The 15,149-nt window shown below is 35.7% G+C and overlaps 1 protein-coding gene across 4 annotated transcripts in view; it reads left to right on the top strand.

Moving 5' to 3' along the window:
• The window catches only part of Cep120 (centrosomal protein 120), a 70,357-nt gene that overhangs the window by 51,794 nt on the left and 3,414 nt on the right, over window positions 1-15,149 (top strand). For 3 of the 4 annotated variants that reach the window (XM_090340081.1, XM_090340080.1, XM_090340084.1), the window contains 2 exons: window positions 2,702-2,800; window positions 14,214-14,359. In XM_090340081.1, the coding sequence (XP_090196207.1) occupies window positions 2,702-2,800; window positions 14,214-14,359 (245 nt within the window). Of the gene's footprint in view, window positions 1-2,701; window positions 2,801-5,488; window positions 5,554-14,213; window positions 14,360-15,149 lie in introns of those variants that run through there. The other variant, XM_090340082.1, reaches the window with a different exon arrangement.

Here is a 15,149-nt window from a genome sequence, read left to right as displayed (position 1 = left end):
CTAAAGAAGTGGCAGTAAGAATATAATATAACAAACTTGAAAATATTTCAAGGAAGAGGTAGGTCATTTCTGTGACAGACCAAATGTAGAAATAGGTTAGAAACAAAAGCAATGCCATACCTCTAGTAGAAAGCTTGCTATCAAGGGTAGAGAAAAATCTATGTTTTTAGTGCCCAGTGGTCTGTGAATGACTCTAGGTCCTTAGCAGTTGTCCTTGCAGGAGTGTATAATTTGCCTAAAGTAAGTTACTTCGGTCCTGGACCAATGAACCCTTAAATAAAACTGCTGGCACAGTGTGGTATTTTCACACCTGTGGTTTTTGCTCTTGGGAGGCTCAGTCAGGAGGATCATATGTTTGAAGCAAATCTGGGTGACATGGCAAGAATCTGTCTCAGGAAGCTGAAAAGGGAAAGAAAACAAGTGTAAAAGCTTTCAACACTCTCAAATCTAGTTCATATTAAGGCCTCTTAACTCAAGGTCTTCGAATATCCTGAAATTATATCATGGTGTTGGTTATGTGAATTTTCCTGGGAATTGAACTCATATTTCTTTCCTTTTCTTTTTTTTTTTTTTTTTTTTGTCAGTCCTGGGTCTTGAACTTAGGGCTTAGGGCCTCAGTGCTGTCCTTGGGTTTTCTCAAGGCTAGTACTTTACCACTTGAGCCACAGCATCACTTCTGGCCTTTTCTGTGTATGTGGTACCAATGAATCGAACCCAGAGCTTCGGGCATGCTGAGCAAGCATTCTACCACTAGGCCACGCTCTGGACCTCATATTTCTTTAATACCATAAAAAAGTGGTAAAATGGCTGATCACCGGTTGGTGGCTTGTTTCTGTAATCATAGCTACTCAGAAGGCTGAGATCTGAGGATCAAAGCCAGACCAGTCAGGAAAGTCCACGAGACTCTTATCTCCAATTCATCACAGAAAAAGCCAGAATTATGCTGTGGCTCAGTGTAGAGTGCTATCCTTGAGCAAAAGGAACTCAGGGACAGTGCCCAGGCCCAGAGTTCAAGGCCCAAGACTGGTCAAAACAAAATGATAAAATTTGTTAGGTGAATAATATTTGGATATTAGATTTGCTAGATAGATTTTTGTTACATAAAATAATTGTACCCACAAACTCTCAGCTTAATTTTAATTATGTTCTAATGTGCCAATGATTGTATATAGAGGTTCCCTTCTTGAATACTTGTTTGTTAAACATGACATTTGAAATACGATGTAAAAATTAATGTTAATTATTTAATAAAAAATAATTGTATGTAAAAGTTTATTTGTATTTAAATTAATGGAAACTACTACAAAATATGAATTCTTTTAGTATATGTGGCAGGTTTATTCAGGTTTATTCAGTAAAGCTGATTCATTAGTCCTTTCTTTTAGGCCCATCCAGGGTATATTAGAACTTGTCAAGTACACATGGACAAACTATTCTTTATCCCACAGCTATACAAAATATGTTCTATTCTTCTGAGGTATAGCCTGTAGTTAAATTATTGTGTAATATATGTAAGTCTTTGGAGATAAGTGGAGAAGATTATCTCCAATAATCCCAGCAATATTATTCTACTTAAAATGCTTGAGTCAGGTTGTGAAATGTCAACACATCTAAATCCAAGCACTAGAGATTTATAAAGCAGAAAAGATCTTGCCTCCATTTAGTCATGTATTACTACAAACAGTGTTCTGGACTTTTGTGAAGGAAGTTTGGCAGTCTGGTTTTTCTTTTATTTTCATATGAATTTTCTGAAGTTGGAATTTTTATAGTGTCTTCACTTTTGTTTTCCTATCCAACATTGGGAGTCATATGTATGGGAAAAAGTAGACTTGATATAAAAAGATTTTTTGACCAGTTCAGAGCAACAGTGTTTTACTGTAATTCAAGCAGATTATTCTATTATCACTTAATGGTAAAACTGTCTGTTGGCTCCATGAATTTGTTTGGTACTTGGTTTGAAACACTGAGTGAGAACATTCCAAAGCATAGCCAAGTTGGCTTCAGTTCATGTACAACAGAATGCCTGCTGCAAGTATAAATAACCATATTTTTAATTGAATCGCTTTGTTTTCCTTTATAGATTTGAAAAAATAGAAAGTAAAAATTAAATGTGTGCTTTTATGGAACATTATTTTTCTTACTCTTGGGTTTAAATTCTTGAAATAATTTTGACTTTGTACTCTTTGTAAGTGGCTTTTTGATTAAAAAACACATTTGACTGATTCCAATGTTCAATAGTTTTGCTAAAATATAGTTATTAAAGCTATCTCAGGTATCTTTATTATAAAACAAAATTTCACATAATGAGAAAACTTTAAAAGGAAAATTTGGTTTCCAAGGTACAAAGTGCTAGCTAAATTGGAATGCTAACAGTTTGGCTGCTTTTGTAAAAAGTAAATGTATTTTTCATTCCATGTAATATACATATGTGAGTACATTTATAGTTAACTGTCTGGAGCTTAAGACTAATTCGACTCTTTTTAGTGTAGGCTGCAAGGCAATAAAAATAAGACTATATTTTAAACAAGAAAATGTTCATGTGCCATAATATTTATAGTAAATTATATAACAGTTTTAGATGATGTCGTATGTTACACTATATAAACTCTTTTCTTAAGCCAGACTCTTTGTATATATTATCTTTCAGTGATTGTACACACTGGTATAGTGTTTCACTTGATACGATTTTAATCACTGTTAGGTTGAACTTGAAAGAAAGTTGGAATCTGCAACTAAGTCTAAACTCCATTATAAGCAGCAGTGGGGACGAGCTTTGAAAGAACTTGCCAGACTTAAACAGGTATGTGGTTTATGGCTTATTCTTTCTCTGTCTTTTTCCCTGTTTCTTTACAAGTTTTCCTGTCTGGCAACATATTTTATGTTCACATATTTGCCTTTCAATCTCCACTGCTATTTTTTTAACTTAAGGGCCTTTTTTCTTTTTTTTTTTTTTTAATGTGTTGCGTACAGGATTCTCCTTTTGTTTTGTAATTAAAAGCTAAAAACTTTAGCTCTTCGTATTTTTAATTAATTGCCAGTTATCTTTTAGAGTAATTTCTTTTACTTCTACTTATAAACAAGTACTTCTTTCCTCCTTAGTATTAATCTTTCCATTGGCAGTGCTGGGGAGGAGGGCAACATCTTTTCCAAGTCACAAACATTCTAAAACCTTATTCCTGGGAAGACAATTCAATTAAGAAATTATTCAACAGTTTGTTCCATGGCGTGTATTTACTGAGACTTGGTGCTTTTTTTTTAAAGCCTTCCTGCTAGTAGATAACAACTACTGTTAGTTTCAGGCAGTTAATCTTAACTTTAAGTATAATTTCTTCATATAATTAAATCAAAGAAAACATGAGCAAGTTGTTTTCTTGACCTAAAACTTTTTAGGAACTAGTAATGATTTGCTTTTTAAAAATTTGCTTTTTCTTATTATGTGAGCTGTATTCTGAATATTTGGTACATGGTGAATTTGGGATCTGAGTTTTTCTTAATTTGTCTGTAGTATTATCAAATAATATTGACTGTCTTTGGGTGATGCTTACCACCTTTGCAAAGGACTGCCAGACTGTATACAACTAGAACATATATGCTGTTGTGGATTGTAGATGAGTTGAGATTGTAAGTATTGCAAATGATGACAAGGTAGATAGCCAGTTACTATAAAATAGTATTATACACAGTGAAGATACAGGTTGTATATCTCTTATCCAAAATGCTTGGGACCAAAAGTATTTTGCATTTCATATTTTTTCAGATTTTGGAATACTTACATATCATGAGGTATTTTGGAAATGGGACCTGATATAAACAAAACACTATTTGTTTCGTATACATTTTTATCAAATGGCAGATGAGTTTTGGTTTTGGCCTTTTATATGTCTGTGTGCTCCTACTCAGGCAAGAAAGAAAGGAGGCGTATACTACCTGTGACTTTGTATTAGCACTGATAGTTTGGGGCTTGGATTTTTGAATGAGGGTGTGAAGTGTGTGTAGACTGAAAATGGGCATCCTGTATTAAAGACGCTACACTACGGATACAGATAGAAGGAAGATATAAGACTTGCCCACAGGAGTTTGGAATTTGGTACTAAATAAGACACAATACTAATATTTACTGCCCTGAAAAATATGCCATAGAGATTACTCAAGAAGGAAAAGTACATGGGACTTAGAAAAGGCAGCATAGATGAAGAGGAATTTGAGATAGCCTTCTAGAGATGAGTAGTCAGGATTTTAATGGTGGAATTAGTTATGCTTAGGGAAGTGGTGGGAGAAATACAAACATAGTGAATAGCATGTTCATCACAGAAGTATAGTCTGTTCTTATAAAGTACAGGAGATCGTATTTTAGAGGTCAGTTCGGGAACTTAAGTGGTAGCCATGGGAATACACCAAGAACGTTCTTGTCAAAGATAATGCCAAGGGCTCAAACTGTAGCATCTGGAAAGAGTGTTGACTGCTGGAAATATAGTTGTTAAGAAGCCAGTTGGAGTATAGGAAAGAGATAAGATTGAAAATGTAAACATTTAAATTTTTACATTAATTCTGCAGGGAGTAAGATATGCATCTGTTGAGAAAGAGATGAGGAGTCCTTTGCAGAAGTGGTTTTTAGGTGCTCAGTCATAAATAAGCCCTTCAGATGTTTTCATTTAATCCTAATAAGCATTCCCATTTCATAAATTAAGGAACCTGAGACTTGAAGTTAAGTTGCATGTGATCACAAAAGTGGTAAACAATAGAGATAAAATTGCAGTCTTTAACCAGAATTCACACTGCATCTCTTTTGTGATTTTATTATTTTGGTCCAAAGAAACTATGGAGTGAAAGAATTTCAAGGAGATAAAAACAAGAAAAACCAGTGTATTGAATGAAAAGTAGTTGAGTCAGTGAGGCAAGTGCCATTGTCGATCCTGTCTGACCAGTGATCATGAAAGGGAAAGTGACTGAGGTAGAGAAGCTAATTCAACATCATGATGCCAAAATATTTAGGTTGCAGTCATGTTCGTTTGTAGATATTGTAGATTACTCTCTTTTTAAAGTTGGTTGTAGATGTGTGTTGCACATGCTCAAATGTGCACTTGCATGTGCAGGTGTTGGTCCTGAGGCTTGAACTCAGGTCCTCAGTATTGTCCCTGAGCTCATTTCCTCAGTAGTAACTCTCTACCACTTGAGCCACTGCTCCACACGTGACTTTTGGTGGTTAATTGGAAATGATTCTTGCAAATGTTTCTGCACAGGCTGGCTTTGAACCACCGTCCTCAGATCTTAGCCTCTTGAGTAACTAGGATTATAGGCATGAGCCACTGATGCTCAGCAGAGGTAGTTTTAAAATATGGGCCCAAGTGTTCTAAATGGCATTGCCCAAGTTCATCATTCGTGTTCTTGCTAAACTGAAATGTTGAGGTCATGCCTTAGAAGGATATTGAATGTAAAATAGACTCATCCTTCTTAACTTATTCATCCTCTTTTGTTTGCTGTCTTCTAGATTCTTTCATTCATCTACTTTTAATTTATTCTTTCTACTATCAAGCCCATTAAAACTTTGACAAGGTAATTTTCACCTGCCTTCTTTCTCTTGGTTTACGAAAGAAAACTGTTAAAACCTGGTGGTTCTCAAAACTCAGACTCCATGAAAGGAAATGAAAGTAACTGTTCTGTGTTGGTGCAGGGTTGTTTGTTGTTCTCTCATTGAGGACCTTTTTTATTCCTCATCCCACAAACGTTATGCTTTAGAAGCAATACTGTAAACAGATTTTAAGGTCACTGGGAATCATTGATGTTTTGCAGACCACACTGGGATGCAATAATTTCATAAGAAAGGTAATAAACCTTGGGATCACTACAGTGAGTGAATTATACTCTGCCACTAGCTGTTTTTTTGAAGATTAAAATTAATAACTTCACCAAATCACTACATTTTATCTGTGTGAAAACTGCTTCAAATTTTGCCTTAAAATTCTTTTTATTAAAAGCACATTTTATTGTGTTTGGATGTAAAACTGGAATTGTCTCTCTGCTTTTGTTCAGAGAATTGTTTGTGGAACTTCTTGTTTAAATTGGATTAGTACCATGTTAATTTTACATTGCCTCTGGTGAATAGCCACGGGGCTATAATCTCTGCCAGTAATTTGTCACATCAAAACCCTCTGGAGGGCCATACAAAACATTTGTATAGTACGGATTAGACAGAGAAAGCCATATCTGAGATTGTTAATAAATGTTAATGACAAAACCCAGCTGCTAAAGCTTGGAAATAAGATCTAATGCTTAGTAGCCATTGCCAAAAGAATGTCTAAACAGAGATTTCCATTACTCAAAGGTGACCAAGTAAGTCAATTTGTGAATTAAAAAATCATAACCTTCTAATTATTTAGAAGAAAATTTAACTTCTGATTCACAACCATAAAAGTCGGTTTCCCAGTTTAGTTTTGTGAAGGTGTTCTTTTATAATCAAGATGAATCATTAAGAGTAACATAAAGTGATTCCTAACTTAGAAAACAAGGAAATGATACCCTCATATTCTGGAATTGGTGTCTTGAGACAACACTAATAGTTCTACTTGTTAGATATACCTTGTGGATAATTTAGTTGCTTCTTATTCATAATTTGAAAATACACTAGAAATATTTTTAAATGTAAATACTTAAAATAAAATTGATCCACAAATATTTGACTATCTGTTAATCCTTAAGTTGTAGATGATCACATATATATAATACCTAAAAACATTTAACACTTTAGAATGTAGTTTTATATAACCGGAGTAAAAGCTGCTACTTTTCTAAAATGCATGAATCATTGTTATAAAATATAAATCTGTTATAGAAAACATAACATTTTTACTATGTCAAATATATTAAAGCTAGATTTGTTTGTTCCCAGGACAGGAAACAGAACTAAGATTCTAGGTGGGATGTAGGTCTCTTACCATATTTGTGCACAGTAGATCTGTTTAAAACTAAGCTGATATATTTAGTTAAAACAACACAGACTTCATCGGCTGACATCAGCACTATCTTGTCCAGCCTCCTGCTTATCCACTCAGGGTAATTAATTTGATTAATTTATAAGTAATTTAGCCAAGGATGGGATGTAAATCTTTGTTTAAGAAAACAGTTGGAGGTCCAAGTCTTGGTTAAAAACTGTGTCTTGAAACCATCCAGGCCCTCCTACTGACTTGTCAGCTCTGGGTTATTTTCAGAAAACTTTACTTGAGTTCCTTAGTTTAGTTCTAAGTTTTCCCACAGACTCACATGGTATGTGTGAGTGGGAGAGTACGTAGGGGCCACTTTTTAGCCGCTGTTTAGTCTAGTGTATGTATGTTTACATCTTTTCTCTGGATTTATAGACCGCCAAGGCAAAATAAAGATTATACTCACTTGATTGAGGAGACTTTAACCCAGAGCACCTGGCAGTAGAATTTCTTTCACTAACCTCTAATTTTTGTATATGTGTGTGATTATTGTTAATATCCCATGCTTGATCTAAAATTCAAGGAATTTAAACGAATTTCATTACATGTCTTAATATATAAATGTTTCCAGTTTTATAAAGTCGCCTAAAGCTAAATAAGCAATTGATATAAAGCCATACTTTAGCTTACTACAAAATACAAATTGTGTTGTTCTGTACAACACTGAAAATAAAAATCTTCAATATTCTGTGCTCTTCTCAGCCAAAGATAATAATCTGATAAATTTTTGTCTACACATTTTTTCTTCTTTTTAAATAATTACTTTGTCACTGAAAAACGCATTCCAAAGAGATGATTCTTACACTTTTCTCGTTGACCTTCTGGTTTAAGAAGTGTAGTGGTTTGGAACTATGAACGCTTTGGAACTATGTGGCTTTCTCAGCTGCCTCTTCTCCCCTCTTTCCAAGGGTAACAACTGTCCTGAGTTGTATTAATTTATCATGGATCTGCTTTTCCCTTTATAACTTTCTTTTATAAGACATCTTTATAAACAGCACTGCTTAGTTTTTATGATTTTAAATCTTTCTGTACATTGAATCATTCTCTACAAATACACTACAGTTACACAGTTTTGTTGCTTTTGTTTGTGGTACAAGGGATGGCACTCAAGGCTTCTGGTTTGCCACCATTTTAGCTAGGGGATATATTTTCCCCTAGCTTTTCTTATAATAAAACAACACTATTTCTGAATGTTTTAGAGGTGGAGTTTCTGGTACTAGCAAATACCTTTTCTTTCTTCATTAAATATTGCCTAATTTTTTCCTAACATGGCTATATGAGTTTCGAGTGGTATTGCATAACTGTTTCTGTCCTTCACATCATTGACAACATTTGTCTGTTACTAGATGTCTTAACATTTTCATTTTGATCACTTCGTGACTTCAGTTTTCATTCAGCTTGTAACTAATGAAGTTGAGCATGTCTTCATGTTTATTGGACACTTACCCATTGCCTTTAAAGGAGCAAAGATAAATAAGACTGTCAGATAACTTCATGAAAGCAAAGAAGTTCATGAAATAGACTAGCATCCTTAAGGTACTGAAACAAAACAAAACAAACAAAAGAATCAACAACCCTGAAACCAAAATTCTCTGAAAATATTCTAGCAGAAGTCAAAAGAATTTATCATGGCAAAGCTGAGGGGATTTTTATAGATAAAAGTGTTGATGCATAAGAGAATAGAGGTTAATGAAATAATGAAAAGGAATAGTACAAAAATATGAAGAAAAAGAGTTAAAATGTATAAAATATTTATTTTCTGTAGTATTGTATTTAGTATCTGCTAAATGAGGAATGCATATTTAGAAGAAGGATAAAAGAATACTGTAAGAGAATGGAAAATTGTCATAAAATGGATAATGTAAGATAAATGCAAAAGTAGATGATGGGGTAGAAAATAGTAATGGGAAAAAGAAGAAAATAGTAATGGAAAGATTTAATATCCTTTAAATCATCGAATGCTTTAAATATGAATAAATTTGATGTTTCTATTAAACACAAATATTAAATAAAAAGCTGAATTAGAAACTGAAAGCCCATGAGCTAGGAATGTGGCTTAGTGGTAGAGTGCTTACCTAGCAAGCATGAAGCCCTTGGTTTGATTCCTCAGTACCATATAATCAGAAAAATCCAGAAGTGGTTCTGTGGTTCAGTTGGTAGAGTGCAAGCCTTGAGGAAAAGCTCAGATACAGTACCCAGACCCTGAGTTCAAGCCCTAGGACTGGCAGAAAGAGAGAGAGAGATGGGGGAGGAGGGAGGGAAGAGGGTTGGCCCAACAGTATGCTGCTTATGTGACTGGCATGTTTATATAAGGATGCACACTGGTTCGGTGCTGAAATAGGGAAATATATATGTTCTATTAATAGTAATGAAAAGCTGATCTAGCCAGTAGTAGTAGCACAGGCCCATAATCCCAGCAACATGGGAGGCAGAGTTAGTAGGACTATGGTTTTAGGCCAGCTAAGGCAAAAGCTCAAAGCACTAAATGAAAAACACATTTAAAGCAAAAGGGCTTGAGGCCCTGAACTCAATCCCCAGTACTTCTAAATAGAGAAGAGAGAGCTTAGAAAAGAAAAGACAATTTTCACAGTTGCAGTGGGCAGAATAACAATTCTACATCAAGCAAAAACCAGTAAAATGAATGGATTCTTAGTAATGATGAAAAATTTGGCCATAGCGCTCTCCTGAAAACTATCAATAGAAAATTAAAGATACTGTGTTACAACAACTCAACTCGGGGTGGGAGTTTGGCCTAGTGGTAGAGGGCTTGCCTAGCATGCACAAAGACCAGGGTTCAATTCCTTGTTACCACATACATAGAAAAAGCGAGAACTGGTGTTGTGGCTCAAGTAGTAAAGCGCTAGCCTTGAGGAAAGCCCAATGACAGTGGTCAGGCCCTGAGTTCAAGCCCCAGGATTGGCAAAAAACAAAACAAAACCAAAAAACCCAATTCACTAGTGGTATATCTAGAAAACTTCATTGAAAAAGTCCAGAAGAGCTATTAGTTTCTAGTGTATAAGGAACATTTAGTCAAATTGCTCATATTAAGTATTAGCATAATAATTCTTAATACATTTCACAAGATTATAATTCAGAATGTTTTCTGATCATAAAGAAATCTAAACTAGAAATTAATTATAATATTCCCAAGGATTGGATATTACTTAGCATGCTGCCAATAATGGAAAAATTAATACCACAGTGAAATTAGAAAATATTTTTAGCCGAGAAATGATGAAAGCACTTGATATCAGTTATGCTAGGGGAAGGAAATTTATAACTACAGTTGCAATGAAAAAATAATCAAAAATTTTAAATCCTGTAAATATTTAAAACCCAGTGTTAACTGGGTGCTAGTGGCGCATACCTATAATCCTCAATAGGCTGAGACATGAGGACTGCAGTTCCCAGCCAGCCCAGGCAGAAAAGGCCATGAGACTCTTACCTCTACTAAATGACTCAGAAAAGGCTGCAAGTGGCTTTGTGGCTCAAATGGTAGAATTGCTAGCCTTCAACACAAAGAGGCTCAGGGGCAGTGCCCAGGTAAGCCCTGAGTTCAAGCCCCGGGAGCAGGGCTTGGAGGTGGTGGTAGAGATCTCAGTTTATAAGATAATGAAATAAAGAAGAAAATAAAATTAATGAAATGGAGGAAAGTGTACAATAAAAACCAACAAAGTTGTTTCTTTGAGAGGATCCATCTTTTTCATCTTCTTTACAAGAGTATTTCAAGGGGCTAAGAGTTTAGCTTAGTGATAGAGTGCTTGCCTAGCATGCACAAAGCCCTGGGTTTGATTCCTTGGTACCATAAGCACAGAAAAAGCCAGAAGTGGTTCTGTGGCTCAAGTGGTATAGAGCTTACCTTGAGAAAGCTCAAGGACAGTGCCCAGCCTCTTGAGTTCAAGCTCCAGGACTAGCAAAAAAAGAAAAAAGAAAAGTGCTTCAAGGACACGAAGAGGCACTGACCACTAGTGCTACTAATATTATTATTATTAAAGAAAATAAGAGAAGTCGTAATGAAAAAGTTACATAACAAGGAAAATCCAGTTTTCAAATGGCTTTACATTTGAATTTTAGTAAACATTTTAGGAAGAAGTAATGCTAATTGTATATAGATTTTTCAGGAAATAGAATTTTTTTCCTATTTTTTGAACAAAATAAATGATCCTACATAAAACTTTGATCCTGAAATCTGACAATGATGGAACAAAGAAAAAGCTAATTAGGGGGCCAGGAACATGGCCTAGCTGTAGAGTGCTTACCTACCATGCTTGAAGCCCTTGTTTGATTCCTAGGTACCACATAATCAGAAAAGGCAAGATGTAGTACTGTGGCTCAAGTGGTAGAGCATTAGCCTTGAGAAAGCCCAAGGACAGTGCTCAGACCAAGTTCAAGCCCCAGGACTAGACAAAAGAAAAAAGTATTTATTTTGGGTTTCTTTTGGCAGTGGGGCTTCAACTTTGGGCCTGGGTGATGTCCCTGAGCTCTTCAGCTCAAGGCTATCACTCTACCACTTGAGCCATAACACCGCTTCCTTTAGCTAAAGGATATAAAACTTATAGGCACTATCCCTGCTTATTATTAATGCAGGTTTTGCTACATTAAAACAATACAGGAAGAAATACATCCAATGGATGTAGAAGTATTAACATGGTAGGCAAGTGAAACTCTAGGCTTCCTTCACACTGATCCTCCAGTATCTACCTTTCAAACAGCTGGAACTACACAGTTAGCTACTACCTTTCTGGCTGTTTAGAGTTTTATTAGGGTAGATCCTAATATATTATTCATAAAAGTAGGTGTGTAATTTATCTAAATGAGGGAGCTTTAAGAGGGTACCATTTATTAAAAAAAAATTAAAAGTGGAGTAGGTAAAACAAGTTCTTAAGTGAAGAGCTCCATACAAAATGAGATTGATGGGGAAATCTGGACTATATTAATATTATGGGCTTCTATTGAATAAAAAGAAAAGCATGATAGGAAGAGGAAGTGTTTCAATAATAAAAAGGTGTTTGCCCAGGTATTTACTTGTGAACAGTAATTGGTATGATTACTTTGTAGGCTATTTGGCAGTATTTACTAATTTGGAAATTCCTATACTTTCTGTCACAGCCATTTGAATCTTAGAGGTGTAGCCTATCAAGATGTGGATGGACACATAACAGACGTCATGCATAGCAATCTTCACATCAGTGTTAATTTATACTATAAAAATTGGAAACTAGGACCAGGAGTTTGGCCTAGCATGCACGAAGACCTGGGTTTGATTCCTCTATCCCACACACATAGAAAAAGCCCAAAGTGGTAACTGTGGTTCAAATGGTAGAGCTCTAGCCTTGAGAAAGCCCAAGGACAGTGCTCAGGCTCTGAGCTCTAGCCCCAAGAGTGGCAGAAAATTAGAAACTAGAATTAGCATTGGAGTTAATAGATTGTATGTTCATATAATGGAATGTCATCTAATACTCTGAGTAATCAACTGCACAAAACAATACAAATGAGTGGGGCATAGTGGCTCACGCCTGTAATCCTAGCTACTCAGGAGGCTGAGATCTGAGGATCAAGGTTCAAAGCCAGCCCGGGCACAAAGGGACCTGAGACTCATCTCCAATTAACTGCTTAGAAAACTGAAAGTGGAGCTTAGCTCAAGGGTAGGGGAGTACCCTTGAGCTGAAGAGCTCAGGGACAACACCCAGGCTGAGTTCATGCTCCATGACCCACAAAAAAAAAAGAACAATACAAATGAATCTTGAAGTCAGTGTTAAGTGAAAGAAGTCCAACACAAAGCATTAAATGCCACACGATCCTAAATAAGAGCTCAGAGCAGTCAAAACTTGCCTGTGACATTAGATTCTCGTAATACTGTCTTTGGGAAAATGTAAGTGGCTGGGAGAGAAGTCAAAGGGACTCTGGGATTTTGATCATCTGCTCAGTGGGTGGTAATGATGAGTAGTTCACTTTATAGACATCTAGCAAAATGTATACTTCCGATTTGGTATTCGCGATTTTTTTTGTTTTAATTCATTGAATCAATTTACATTTTAAAAATATATAACACCTATCTATATGTTGACTCAGCTCTCACTTTGAGCTTCTGTTTTTGTTGTTTGCTTTTGCCAGTCCTGGGGCTTGAAATCAGGGCCTGGGCACTATCCTTGGGCTTTCTCAAGGCTAGAGCTCTACCACTTGAGCCACAGCACCACATTCAGTTTTTTCTGTGTATGTGATACCAAAGAATCTAACCAGGGCTTTGTGCATGCTAGGCAAGTATTCTTCCTCTAGGCCACCTTCCCGGCCCCTTGAGGTTCTTTTCTAAAGAAAGAAAACCATTGTCTCTAAAGAAATGTGTAGGGTTCATGAGCTATGTGTTGAGATAGGCTCTTTCAGCAATAGATACTAATTAAAGAAACTATAGAATAACTATTTTTTTGTCTAGTGTTACATAATTATGTTTAAGAATTTTATCTGCTCTTCTGGAAGAACTGTTCATTTCTTTTTTAAATATAATTTTACTGTCAAGGTGATGTACAGGAGAGTTAGTTACATACGCAAGTTAATAAGTACATTTCTTGTCAGACACATTTCTTTTAACCCCCTCCCTCCCACCTCTTCCCCCGCCCCAAGTAGTAAAGTTCATTTCCAACATATTGTCTCATGAACATCGCTGTTTCATTGGTTTGCTGTTTGTCCTTTGTTCATTTATTTTAAATGTATGCAAAGGTGTGGTATTTGACTCTTGTTTTCTTTTTAAAGAACATAGATTTTTAAAAATGTTTCTTATTGTTAAGGAATTACCATTTCATAGGTCAGGTAATAAGTATATTTCTCTTTGGGCAGTTATCACTCCTTCATACCCTTTTTTTTATGCGCCTGAAAATTTTTATATCTTAACATGATCATTTCTTATATGCTGCTTTCTTTCTTTTTTTTCCTATTGTTTGTAAGTTATTTTAAATAGTTGTACAAAGGGTTTCAATTCAACACGTATGTAGAGCTGCTCTCTGGCTTTCATTTTGTTATCCCATGACATTTAGTTAACCTGGGTCATCAATTGGGTTATGAATGATTATAATAGCAAAAGGAAATTTAAATCCTATTCAGAGAAAACTTGGGATTACTAGATTACTTGTGACTCAGTTGGCATTTCGTGTCTATATCAAGTGGGAGTATAACCACAAGTCATCCTACTGTGAAATATATATACACTTCTCACCTGTGTCTGGCTCTGTTGTTTCTTACAAGAGAGAGCAAGAGAGTCAGATGGCTCGCCTTAAAAAACAGCAAGAAGAGTTGGACCAGATGCGACTGCGTTACCTTGCTGCAGAGGAAAAAGATACAGTGAAAACTGAGCAACAAGAATTGTTGGATATAAGAAATGAGTTGAACAGGTATAATCCTTAAATGAAACTTTTTTTTCCTTTTTTCATAAAGCAGAAATTCTAACCTTTTCATTAGGCCTTTCCTCATTAGGAAAACTAGAGCTTTAGATTTCAAGTAGGTCATATATAAAGTACATGGAGACACTAATAAACTTAGCTTTCATAGTATCAACAAATTTGATAGGCAAAAATACCATCTGCATTTACTTTATCAAAATAGTGCTTAGTACACAGCCTTTTTTTGTTGTTTGGTTCAGTGCTGAGTATTCACGATGTAGCTCAGGCTAGTCCAAACACCTCACTGTCCTTCTGCCTCTGTCTCCCATCTGCTGAGATTCCCAGTGGACCACCAAACCAGCTGAGAAGGAACTGTTTAACAGAGCTACAGGTTCCTAGTGGCAGAAAGCGTGTGAGTGGAATCTAGGCCCAGCAATTTTCAACCATGTTTGCAAAGCTTCCTCTTGTATTTTATGAGTATCTTCAACTCTCAGATTCCAAAATTCTGTTGTGAATATTTTACTAAATACTTTGGTAAGTATGACCAGTTGTGGGAAATGTGTCTTTCCTTTGTGTGTAAACAGATGATAAAAAATAGGAATGGTTAGACTTACTCCTAGTTTGGCACTGTGTGTGTCATTGGTTTGTCTCCTTAGTAACTGTAAGAACTATGATGGAGAGCTAGTGCTAGTAGTCTGTAATTCTACTTAGAAGGCTGAGATCCAGGAGATCACAGTTTGAAGTCAGCCTGAGCAGAAAAGTGTGTTAGACTCCATCTCCAGTATAACCAAAGAGCCAGACT

The sequence above is a fragment of the Megascapheus bottae genome, chromosome 10, assembly GCF_031878675.1.
Source record: "Megascapheus bottae isolate mThoBot1 chromosome 10, mThoBot2.hap1, whole genome shotgun sequence".
NCBI lineage: Eukaryota > Metazoa > Chordata > Mammalia > Rodentia > Geomyidae > Megascapheus > Megascapheus bottae.
Note: the sequence above shows the minus strand (reverse complement) of the source record. Positions and strands in the feature narration are given on the sequence as shown.